The following is an 11,465-nucleotide window of genomic DNA, read 5'->3' as shown; positions in this document are numbered from 1 at the left end:
AATGCTAAGTAGCAAAATGCATTTGTTCCAAAATCTATACTTAAAGATTTATACTTAATGTTATATTATATTTAATATTATAAAACTATAAGACCTGCAATCAATTGAATGATTATTCAGGACACTTTTCCTATATTTAATAGAGTTTTATAAATAAGCTTGATTTAATTCGTGATTTATTTTTATAATTTATATAATTTTATTTTCTGTCATTATTAATGTAAAGCATTAACTTATTCACGAGCTGAAACCTACAATTTTATTTTATTCCAGTAGTTATTCCGATAAAATTCCAATAAAATTGAGTTGTCGCGACGACTCATCCAAGGTTGCTTTGCGGGTTCAGAAGAAGAAATAAAAGGGAAGTCGTAAGATGTGTAAAAAGATGAAAAGAAAAAAAAATGGAAAGGAATGAGACAGCGCGATGTCGAATTGATCGCGAAAGGGCTTTGTTCTGTCGAAGCTTCTTGAGAGTTTCGACATTAAAATAAAAATATTTTCCTTATACATACACATATCATATAATATTTCTATTTACTTTTAGGATGCAGATTTAATAAATGATTTGATTGAAAACACACCTCCGCAAATAAAAAAATTATTTAAAATATTTTTTTTATGCAAAATTATTTGATTTGATTTTATATTTTAGTAATAAATAATTTAGATTCTATAATTAACAAGTCGTTGCGTGTTTCTTTGGATTTTTTTATACACTTAATTAGCAGTCTTTTGTATGTATATCCGTACATATATATTTTATATTTATATATATTTGAATATTTTATTTTATGTTTATATATTTTTGAAGCAGAGAGTAATGCCAAGCGTTCTCTTACTTGCATTTAAGTATTGTATTATCATAAAGTTACATGCTATGCAAAGGCATTGCTTTTGACGTGATTGTAAATACTACTTTATAAGAGAATAATGCTTTTGTGTGGCTACTTCATAATATGCTGTAATATTGTGGAAATTAACCCTGTAGAACTAGGAGGTATATAAGCTCTGCAAACTATACAAGTTTATGTATCTGCTCGGATAGTTAGGCTATGGAATATAGTGTTCGCAGTATGTGTGTGTACTTATATATTATACATCTTATTTTGGCCAACCGACAGTAAATATACCGTGTTTAGTATGCGGTTCTGAACCGTGAAGTTATTCGGGAATATTTATGCACGATACCGTGAGACACCGCTTATAACATTTGTTACGTAACTGGAGCAGAAATTAGTTCGTCTCTACGCGACAAATTAATTTCTGAGAGTTTAATGGTTGAGAAAAGATTTATTATTATAATTATGCCAACAAAATCGTAAAATTACGAAGTTTTTATACAAATAGCGAAACTGAGTTCCGTCATTTTATCGAGGATATTTTTTTAAATAAAACAATAAAGTGTTCTTCGAAGAAGGTACATAGAGTAACTTTATGATAGAAGTTCGTACTTAATAATCATTTCCGTCGGAAATGAGCAACTATTAGGCTCTTTTATTGTCATAAAACAAAACCTGAGAGCAACGTAGCAGTCTATCATGCTCGGAAGAACGGTGAAAACAAAAATGAAATTTCATTAGCAATGTAAATATAGTGACAGAATAGAATTCAGGATGAATTCGATTTCCTCCGCGTTTTCTTGTCGAGTACCATCCGCCTCACTGCAATTGCATTTATCCTGATCTTATTTGGAAAGTTTCTAACATTTGCTATTAGTTTTTTTCCTAGGAAAAAAAGCAAATATGATAAGTTTTATATTTTTTATACCATTTTTCCTCTCGAGGATGCAGCTTCCTCTTTCATTCTTGCTTATATTTTCTTCAGTTATAAATCTTGAAGGTGTACACCTGGTTTTTCGAAAGAACATTGCGTATCATTTTCTGTTTTTTCCCACAGTCATAAAACCATCAGACATCATAAAGGAAATAATAAGATTGTTTACGAGCTACTAATGACATGATTAACGAATATCTTTTATTTACGATCTATTTTATCAAATGCAGACGCCGCTACGATCATGATTGTCAATTATCGTTAAAATGTGAGCATCGACCGCTTCCGCTCTGCCAAGTATTACCGGAAATAAGAGCAACACGTGAGCCCCGCACGGTCATGGTGTATTGATTTCACGACAGAGTCAAGTTCTATCCGACCTCTTGCACTAACCAGCAGGCATAGCTCTACATCAAAGTCTCTCTGGATTTTGATTCGTAATAATCGTGATAGATGAAATGAACGGCACTTGTCGCGTGATAATTCCTCGCTGCAGTCTTTTCGGGCAGACTAACTTTATCAGTGTTTTCTTACAGAAAAAATTAATTTATTTTGTCGAAAATGTGTACAGAATTTTGAGGGCACTTATTATGCACAACCCTATGTCATACCGTTATCGGCTTTTACATTTAAAAAAACATCCTTTTTTCCCGAATTTTAAGTTACCAATAATTACAAAATTATACAAAACGAAGGAGAGAGTATGAGTCATTGATAGACGCGAAATTTGAATTAGTTTAGGCTGCATTAGCTGTAATCCAATCCAAGTACTCGACGACATTCGTGTATACAGTAGGGTAGGAGGTGCTGGCGCAACCATTCGCCCAGGATACCAATCCAATGAGTTTTCCTCCGACAGTCAATGGGCCACCAGAGTCACCCTGGAAATAGCAAGATGTCTTTTTAAATTTAATTCAAATTTGAATTAAATTTAAACAAATTAATTCTGACTCAAATTTAATGTTGTTTTATATATTTTCTTTATCACAATTTCCAATATTTTCTTTTTTTAAAGAAATCACGATTAAATTATTACTGAGAATATTATAAATAGAAAAACCAATAATTAGAACTGAAATCTTAAGAAAAACTTACGTGACACGATCCTTTTTCGATTGATGAATCATATGCGCAAACTTGCGTGGGATAAATGTTGTAGTTCATTTGATTGTATATATATTGACAGTAGATGTGATCAGCGATGAAGATGTTGACTCGTTGTAGTTTAACAGTGGTTGGTCCTCCTTGCTGTAATTTCGTAATAATTTATACAATTGCTATCTTTGAAGTAATATTAATTTCTTCTCATTTCTTGCATATTGGATATTGTAATTTTGTATTCTAAATCTTAAGATATTATAAAAATAAAATATAAACAATCACTGTATCTTTGTATATCAACATGAAAATTACAGATATATAATTAAATATATAGGTATTTAAAATAGCTAAAAGATTCACCCAGAGTCTGCCCCATCCCGACACAATGGCTACATCATTGGCTTTAACATTAAAACCTTTTGGTGGCAAAGGAACATGCCCGACGGTCTTAGATGTTATGAAAGGAGTTTCGACCTAAAAAAAAAAAGGTTTTACTTGAGATTTATAATTTTTAATTGGAAAAAATATCTATAAGAAGTCTAATATTTCATGTAAAAAAGAAATTTATGCTTACCTGCAATAAAGCTATATCGTTAATCCAAGAATTAAGAGAATCATATTCTTCGTGTATAATGATTTTTATGACGTTATGCTCTGATTTTGGATTAATTAAATTGATAGTGCCAGCAATAACTTTTACATTAAGTGATCCTATTCTATAATACAAAATTTAATTGTTCACATTTTTATCGAAATATACACATATATATAATAAACGTGTAGGTACATTTCTTGTACATTTTTTACATCAACAAAGTAATATTTATATGTAAAAAAGTGTATACTAACAAGTTATATTAGTGTGGTACGCAATTATTTTATAAAAAATAATATTAATAAAATTACGCTTCAGCACAGTGAGCTGCCGTGATGACATAATTATCATTCAGGATTGAGCCGCCACAAAAGTGAAAGGAAGAATCTGTGTATTGAAGAGAAACCTGTAGAAATCATAGCATTTCTAATTTGTAATAACATTTCTATGTTTGCTTTTAATTTATAAAAAAGCTAATATGTGGCTGAAACAGTCACACTTTGAGACAAGAAATAACAATAATACAATAAAATAACAAATTATAACAAACCTTACTCAAGGAAAGTAACAGATTTAAAAAATAAATCTCTGTTTTTTAAAGATTAATTACACACTCACACACAAAAATATTTAGATATTTTTTTATATTATATATGGTATATACACAATGCGTGACAAGTTTTCGAATTGAGATCATTCAATGATTCAAAAAAAGTTCAAAGATATTTATTAAAACATTTATTAATATCGTCATTTAATATATTTATCGTTTTCTAACATTTACATCACTCGTACAATGAATCGAATGCTTTTTCGAATTGTATTAAGTTTTCTCATCAAGATTTAATGGATTCTTGAGATATTCTCATATCTTGACTCTTTTATTACAATTTCTAATTTAGGAAATAAAAAACTTAGCGAGGTGCCTAATCAGGCATTAAGCTTGAGTTTAAGAAAAGTGGCTTCTGATTTATTTTTTGATTACTTCATCTTTTGATGAAATGAGGGATCTTTGTGTTAACTATACTTGCCTAATTTAATGCTGATTTTTTTTATAAATTAAAAATTATAATGAGATTTGAGGCTGTGTCATCTAATATACTAACAGCTCCTGTCATACACTGAACGTGGAAATTAAAGCAAATTGGAAGTTTTTTCTTGGGCATTCGACGTTGCATAAATGATGAAAACGTTGTTTAAAAGCGAAGACTATATTGAATGCTGATATTAATAAATTCGATCTTTCTTGTGAGTTTTTGTGGCATCAATCTGAGAACTTAATTATATCACAATATGTATATACATATTTTATATATATTAATATCTATTTCCATAATAAATGTATGTTTTAATAATATGTGTACCTGATACGGAATCTCGCCTATTCTAGCATTTTCTCCATTTACGATTCTGGGATCAAAAAGTGGCAGAAGCCCGGCTGCAACGTAATGCATGATAAATCATTACTACTATTTGTAAAATAAAGCTAAAAGAATTAAAAAACACAAGTTTTATAAAGATTTGAATTATAATAGGTAACAATTTGTATCCATTTTAATATGAATTTCAGATTCTTCGAGTTAGCAAGCTTCCAGCAGAGTTTCATCTAAGATCATAATACACTGTTTTGCGCCTATCATGTTTCTATTTATATTTAATGATCGAATTGATAGACGGATCACGGAAAATCATTTATTTGAATAATACGACAACGTTTTTTTCTTCCATATACTCCTAAAAGAGTTATTTGTATTCACTTAAATGAAAGTTCGCGATTATCGATTAACGGGAAAATCATTACTCACCTTGAGAGAATGCCAAAAAGCTGAGGAGACACAAAATTCTTAACGCCATTGTACGAGTACTGTTTGAATGATTTGAAATTGCATGGAAGCGAATTTATATGTAGTACTGATTTTTAATTGCATCACCCCTCTTTCGTATAAATAGTCCAACGACCGACATGATTTCTTAAGAAATCTAGATTAGATAAATCAAATATAAGTATATCGGAGATTTACTGATTTTATTACGATCAATCATCTTGATAAGCTCATAATGTTGAGTATTACACTGTAATTTCATTCAAAATGTTTCCTTAAATGTTTAACGTATTTAATGTTTCATGTATGTATATTAGTCAATATTATTTCATCTTTATTAATTCTCTTTATTGAAAATATTAATGTCAAGGACATTAAAACAAAGGACATTTAAATAACTTATTCAATCGTATTTATAATTTTTTAAAGAATTTTTTGGTTTACGATTTTTTATTTAAAGTATCTCTTAAGTATCTGTCAAGATTAGATATAAGCTTTAGTATATCCGATTAAGACTAAAGATAATTTGTAATATATAATATTAACCGTAGCTATACATACTGGGGTTTCAGAAACTCCAGTGCAATTTGCTTGAGATTTTTTCATGTTTCTGAACTTTTTTTTCTTTGAATCTATTCAGGGTGTCTGATAATTGACGGAGTTTGTGGACTGAACTGAGACGGAAAGTCCTGTACCATTTTGTAATTTTTGCAATAGTTAACAAGATATTAATTGTTAAAAATTGTCGAAAATTGGTCTTCAACAATTTTTTACTCAAATACTTTACAGAAAAATTGTGAAAGTTGAATATTGTTTATTTCTTTCTCATAGAATTTACGAATTTTTTATTTTTTTAGAATTTTTTATCTTTTTAGTACTGCATTTTCTCATTTTTATCAACATAAGAAAATACGGTATTAAAAAATTCTGAAAAAATTCTAAAAAAATTCTTAGAGCTCTATATATGAGAAGAAAATAAGTAATTTTTGTCTCTCGCAATTTTTCTATAAAATTGATAGTATTTGAGTAAAAAATTATTGAAGACTAGTTTTTGGCTCTTTTTAACAATTAATATCTTAACTATTGCGGAAATTGCAAAATGGTAGAGAACTTTCCGTTTTAGTTTAGTCTGCTCTACACATGTCCACAAACTACGTTAGAACAATTATTAAACACCTTGTATATTCTGAAGCTTCTCAATTCTATCAACTTTTACATATTACGGAGACTTATTCCTTAATTAATTCTTCATTGATTGAAAAAAAAATTAATTGAAATATGTCGATTTTTACAGAAGTTATGGTAAAAAATATAGATGGGATCCCAGAGATCCGAGTGTGTATATCAAGGCCAAGGGTAGAAAAAGAGTACATATATAGCTAGGGTTAAAAAGACATTACAATTATAAGGCCTTTTTAATTATATTTCTTATCGCTCGATCTAAGCGATAATCACTCTGCACTTCTATCTTGCTATCTGGATAAGGAATTTTCCGTATCTCTTAATCTCGCTTGATAAATTTTTCGCTCTTTCAGCACAATCGTTCTTTTTGTGCACAGTTTGATTAATATGATAATAGCATCATTTTTTATTTTGTGCTTATTATAATTTATTGAGTTAGTTCTTTGCTTAGCAGACAACATTATTTTTTATTCTTGCAGAAGTAATCTACTAATTAGAGTTATTGTTAACTTATATGCAAACAACTTACATATTTCTATATTGAATTGAGATGAATCTTATTATATTTCTAATTTTTTCTATTTTTAATCAGGAATAATATTTTTTTTTTAATAAAATGCATTACACGCAATGTTAATATTGTATATAAATTATACACAAAGGAAATTTTACAAGAGTTTGACAATAACTTTTACATTAACATAACTGCATTAAGAAAAATAATTATCTTGGAAGTTGATGTTGCGAGATAATAATTTTGTCGAAAACTGTAAGTTTTAAACGCCGTATTAAGAACTTTAATAGCGTCCTATTAAAAGTTTTACTCGCACAACTTATAATTTCAATAGAAAATCTCATGAGAGATGAAGTTTCGGTTATCCTTATAACTCGCGAATTTTTTTTAACAATCCTGTCGAACGGATAAGTAGGACATAATCGATTGCTGGTCCAGCTAGAATGGATGCGGGCTGTCAGAGTTTCAGGATTCATCTGCGACCAACGACCTCTTGCTCTGACCGTGTAATCGATCCAATACATGATCAAAGCATCACCGGTCGAGATCACTGATAACTTTGCGTACATGAATTCTCAATCGTGTTCGCTTTTACTAAACTTTCTGACAGCACATGGGATACATCAAATAAATTTACAACTTATATATGAAATTAACTTTCAAACGAATTAATCATAGCAATAAACCGTTCGTGGGATTTGTAATTGTTTGTTTCATTGCTGAAGGAAGATATTGCGTAGAAACAAAAAATTAAATTAAAAATTTTGACATTCAAATTTTATAGCTGTTTATATTTTAATTTTACATAATATTTTTATTATTAGGTTATAAATGTTTATTTTTCTTTTGTAAGATCTGCAGATGGCACTGATGATAATATCAGTTTTTAGTAATGTATTTATCAAAATATTTATAATGCGCAGATATGAGTTGAATCGTGATAATGGTAACTTTAACGCCCGACAAAATATTTGGCGCGATAAATGTTCTAAATAATTTTCTTTGGAATGTGTTAAAAATATATCGTTTGAATCAAATCTATAAGTCTTAATTATATGTATCTTAGATAACAAGTATTATTTAATTAGACCATCTTCTCAATCTATTTGCTATATAGTATTTTATGAAAATTGTTTACTAACAGAAGTGCTATGATAAACGTTCTTGTTTTAATGATAAGTGTATAAAAGGGGATAAATGGAACAGAAAAATTTATATCGTTGCGTTGCAGAGTATTTTTAAGCTTTACATACAAATCTCTATTGCGCAAATTCATTCGTTGAACGTGCATTATGAGCGCATATTGTTTGCACAGGAAAATCTATTTGTTACGTCAGTGAAGTTTGCTGTCGCATGTTTTATTCAGGAGTCCTTTTTGGAATATCGGTTGTTGCAAAACTGCAAATAGAATAAAAGGTTCAAAAGGTTATCCGGGAACAACGGGTGCTTCTCGCGCGAACGCTCGTGAGAATCCGAGAACATGTATTTCCGTTCGCACGTAAAATTGGCAAGATTTTCAAACAAAGCGAGCGCTTATAAAGAGAAGAAGGATTTATGAGAAAAGGTATAAAAGTGTATGCATTTTCCTGGCTATTATTTATGCGGAGAGAAGCGTGTATAATTCGTATTATATTATATGATACGATGATTATCATTAACTGTCATTTTATCGCATTTACGCTTTATGTAGCATGTATATAATGTTATAAATTATACGTGTTTTACATTTTTATTAATAATTCTTATTTACATTAAAAGAAAAGATTGGCTGAATATGGCATAGCATTTTTAATTGATTACAGTAGCTAATTAAAAATGCTATACCATATTTTACCACCTAATTTGTTGCAGCAGCCAATCTTTCCTTTCAGTGTACGAATATGTTTCTGAATAGATTTCTATATGAATGAATTACTATAATAAAAAATAATAATAATAGAGTATGCGGGCAATGAGAGCGTTAATTAATATAGCGCAATTAAAAGAAATTTGTATCGACAGTATTTGCAGATTATTAATATATTATGTGAATATTATTTGATTATTATATGAATTGCGCACCAATTTCCGCACTGTATTAACACTCTCATTGCTCGTATACTCCATTATTATTTTTTAATTTCGACAGCCTTATTGATATTTAAATTTTATTTTTTAATATAATGAATTTTGTATCTTAAAAATTGCTTAAAAATTACTTATTTTTACAATTAATTTTATTTCAACATTTAATTTTTTAATATATTTTTGTAAATGAATAATAAATTTTATACCTCTACTATTTATTTTTATGATTAATTTTATTTTAATATTTAATTTTATTTATTTATTTGTTTAAAAAGTGAAGTATAATATTATTTTAATATCGCTATTGCAAATTTATGCGAAATGAGGTCAGTGGTAGTGATTTCATTGTGACTGTATGACGGAGTAAATACGCTTATCAAAGCGAGGATGCCGCGTCAGAATCACGACGCTATTTTGCGATTTTCTTAACAATTGCATGATTTATTGAGGTACGTTGAACTTTAACAATGCTTTTGCTAAAGCGATCGTCAGAAACGGTTGAACGAGCGCGCTTCTCCTCTTCTGCTTATCCTCGGAAAAATAAGTGGCTATATATTACGATGCTATGCGCATGACTCGCTGCGATAAAAGAGCATCGATTGACAATTTGCGTAGAATATCAAATCCGTCTGTGAATATCGACGCCGCTTATTAACGCCCAGCCTCGCACTCATAGCTCTCTTTCTCTTCATTTTGTTGCATTCGTTGGGCACGACGGCTGAGATCGGTTTTATTTTTTTATAGAAGAAAACTTCATCTTTTAGGGAAAATAAAGAAACTATTACGTTGCTTATAGCTATGATAATTTTAAGTGATGGTAACACAAGTAATCAAATTACTTTTGTACACGGAAAGAAAGGTTTTGCTGAAATATTTAAATAATTTTAACTTAGATACAAATATGAAAATAATTTTGCTAGATTATTAAAATAATTATGTAGGACGTTCAAACTATATATATAGTTGTTAGAATGTCAAAACATTTTATTCACACATTATGCTTGAGATTCCTATAAAATTATTTTGATAGTTCAACAACATTTTTTTCAGATTTATATCTAGAATTTTCAGAAATTTTAGCAAAATCGCCCTTTCCGTCTTCGGTATAAAAATGTATAGCGCAATTTGATTCTTTCAAAATTAATAGTGTTTTATAAATATTTACTATAAACGTAAATATTTGTAAATAATTTATTGATAGTGCACAATTTATTCAAAGTGCAATTTTTTATAATTGAATTAAAATTGTAGATTTTTTTATTTGGCCAGTATATCGATAGCACTCTGAAATTTATCGATATACCATACTGTTTAAAAATATATGGAGAAACGTTATTGGTTTGCTGAAATTGCTAACGGCAGAAATATGGAGTTATACAGTTACATTGCCTCGTTCGGAAAGATAATTGAGTCTGTTGATTTGACCGATACAAGCGATCGATGAATTTATTAGCGTTTGCCGCAACTGCACTATGTATATTTATTGAACTAATAAAACGTTAATCTCGACGCAGTGACGCGTGCAAATAGAAAGATCGTTTCAGATCAACAAGTATTTTCTCGTGCATAAACAGCACACCGGCAGATTTCACACGTTTGTACCCAATGTATCATAAACAGTTTATGTCAACGGTGAATGTGTTACCGCGATATTAAATATTCTCTCGTTATGTCCGCGCGCATTACACGTGTTACTGAATAAATAAACGCTTTTTACATCTACATGAAAATATTACGAAACGTTAATCGCAGTACCCCTGTAATGTCGCGTAACGTCTCTGTAATTAGTCAAGTGCAAATTACGGCTGGCGCGTTCATGGTAAGTTAGCAGCGCTGCAGGGATAAGTTAATTATCGTCAAGGCGGTGGAGCAGATTATATGAATAGTCATGATCGTGTGTGCAGCAACTAATTATAGACAGAATACGGCTGTGAAGTATGTGACGTTACCTAATGGCTCTACTGACGACTTTATCTAATGATGTTACTTGCTATTCACTCTGTAGCTTTAATTTTCTTTATGGCCTGATTTAATTCCGCTAGATGAATGCAAAAACGCAAGATAATCTGGACGACTTATAGTTTGTTCCTACAGTTAGCTTAGCCAACCATTTGAATTAAAAGTGCATTTATTCTTATGAAAAGATGATGTTAGATTTTTAATTAGAAATTTAATTACGCTCCATTATACTATAGATCTTTTTCAATTACGCGATTTACAGACATTTATATACAGATTTTTAGTATATGTAACTTAAATTTAAATTTAATGATACATTTTTTATCCTAGTTATTTAATTTTATAATATTCAATATTTTTGTACTCTCGTCATTTCTCAATTCTCTGACACTTTATTATTTGATATTTATAAATCTCTTTTTAATTTATAAATAATGGATATATAAAGTAC

General features: G+C 29.5%; 1 protein-coding gene across 1 annotated transcript; it reads right to left on the bottom strand.

The window, feature by feature from the left end:
- Positions 1-2,309: 2,309 nt before the first annotated feature.
- Positions 2,310-5,366, bottom strand: LOC108754833 (chymotrypsin-2-like). The gene is made up of 7 exons (XM_018497457.1): positions 5,275-5,366; positions 4,834-4,907; positions 3,781-3,875; positions 3,449-3,590; positions 3,235-3,348; positions 2,869-3,021; positions 2,310-2,654 (listed from the first exon to the last, which is right to left on the bottom strand). Exons 1-7 carry the CDS (start codon positions 5,321-5,323, stop codon positions 2,511-2,513), a joined length of 771 nt encoding a protein of 256 aa, XP_018352959.1. The 5' UTR covers positions 5,324-5,366; the 3' UTR covers positions 2,310-2,510.
- Positions 5,367-11,465: the final 6,099 nt, after the last annotated feature.

This window comes from Trachymyrmex septentrionalis, unplaced genomic scaffold, assembly GCF_001594115.1.
Source record: "Trachymyrmex septentrionalis isolate Tsep2-gDNA-1 unplaced genomic scaffold, Tsep1.0 scaffold81, whole genome shotgun sequence".
NCBI classification, from domain to species: Eukaryota; Metazoa; Arthropoda; class Insecta; order Hymenoptera; family Formicidae; genus Trachymyrmex; species Trachymyrmex septentrionalis.
This window is presented reverse-complemented; position numbering and strand designations above follow the sequence as displayed.

Coding starts and splice junctions, on each gene's coding strand:
- LOC108754833 (XM_018497457.1), bottom strand. CDS start 5,323: ATGGCGTTAAGAATTTTGTGTCTCCTCAGCTTTTTGGCATTCTCTCAA. Junction 4,908..5,274: donor CTTTTTGGCATTCTCTCAAG/GTGAGTAATGAT, acceptor ATTACGTTGCAG/CCGGGCTTCTGCCACTTTTT. Junction 3,591..3,780: donor GCAGCTCACTGTGCTGAAGC/GTAATTTTATTA, acceptor TTTGTATTATAG/AATAGGATCACTTAATGTAA.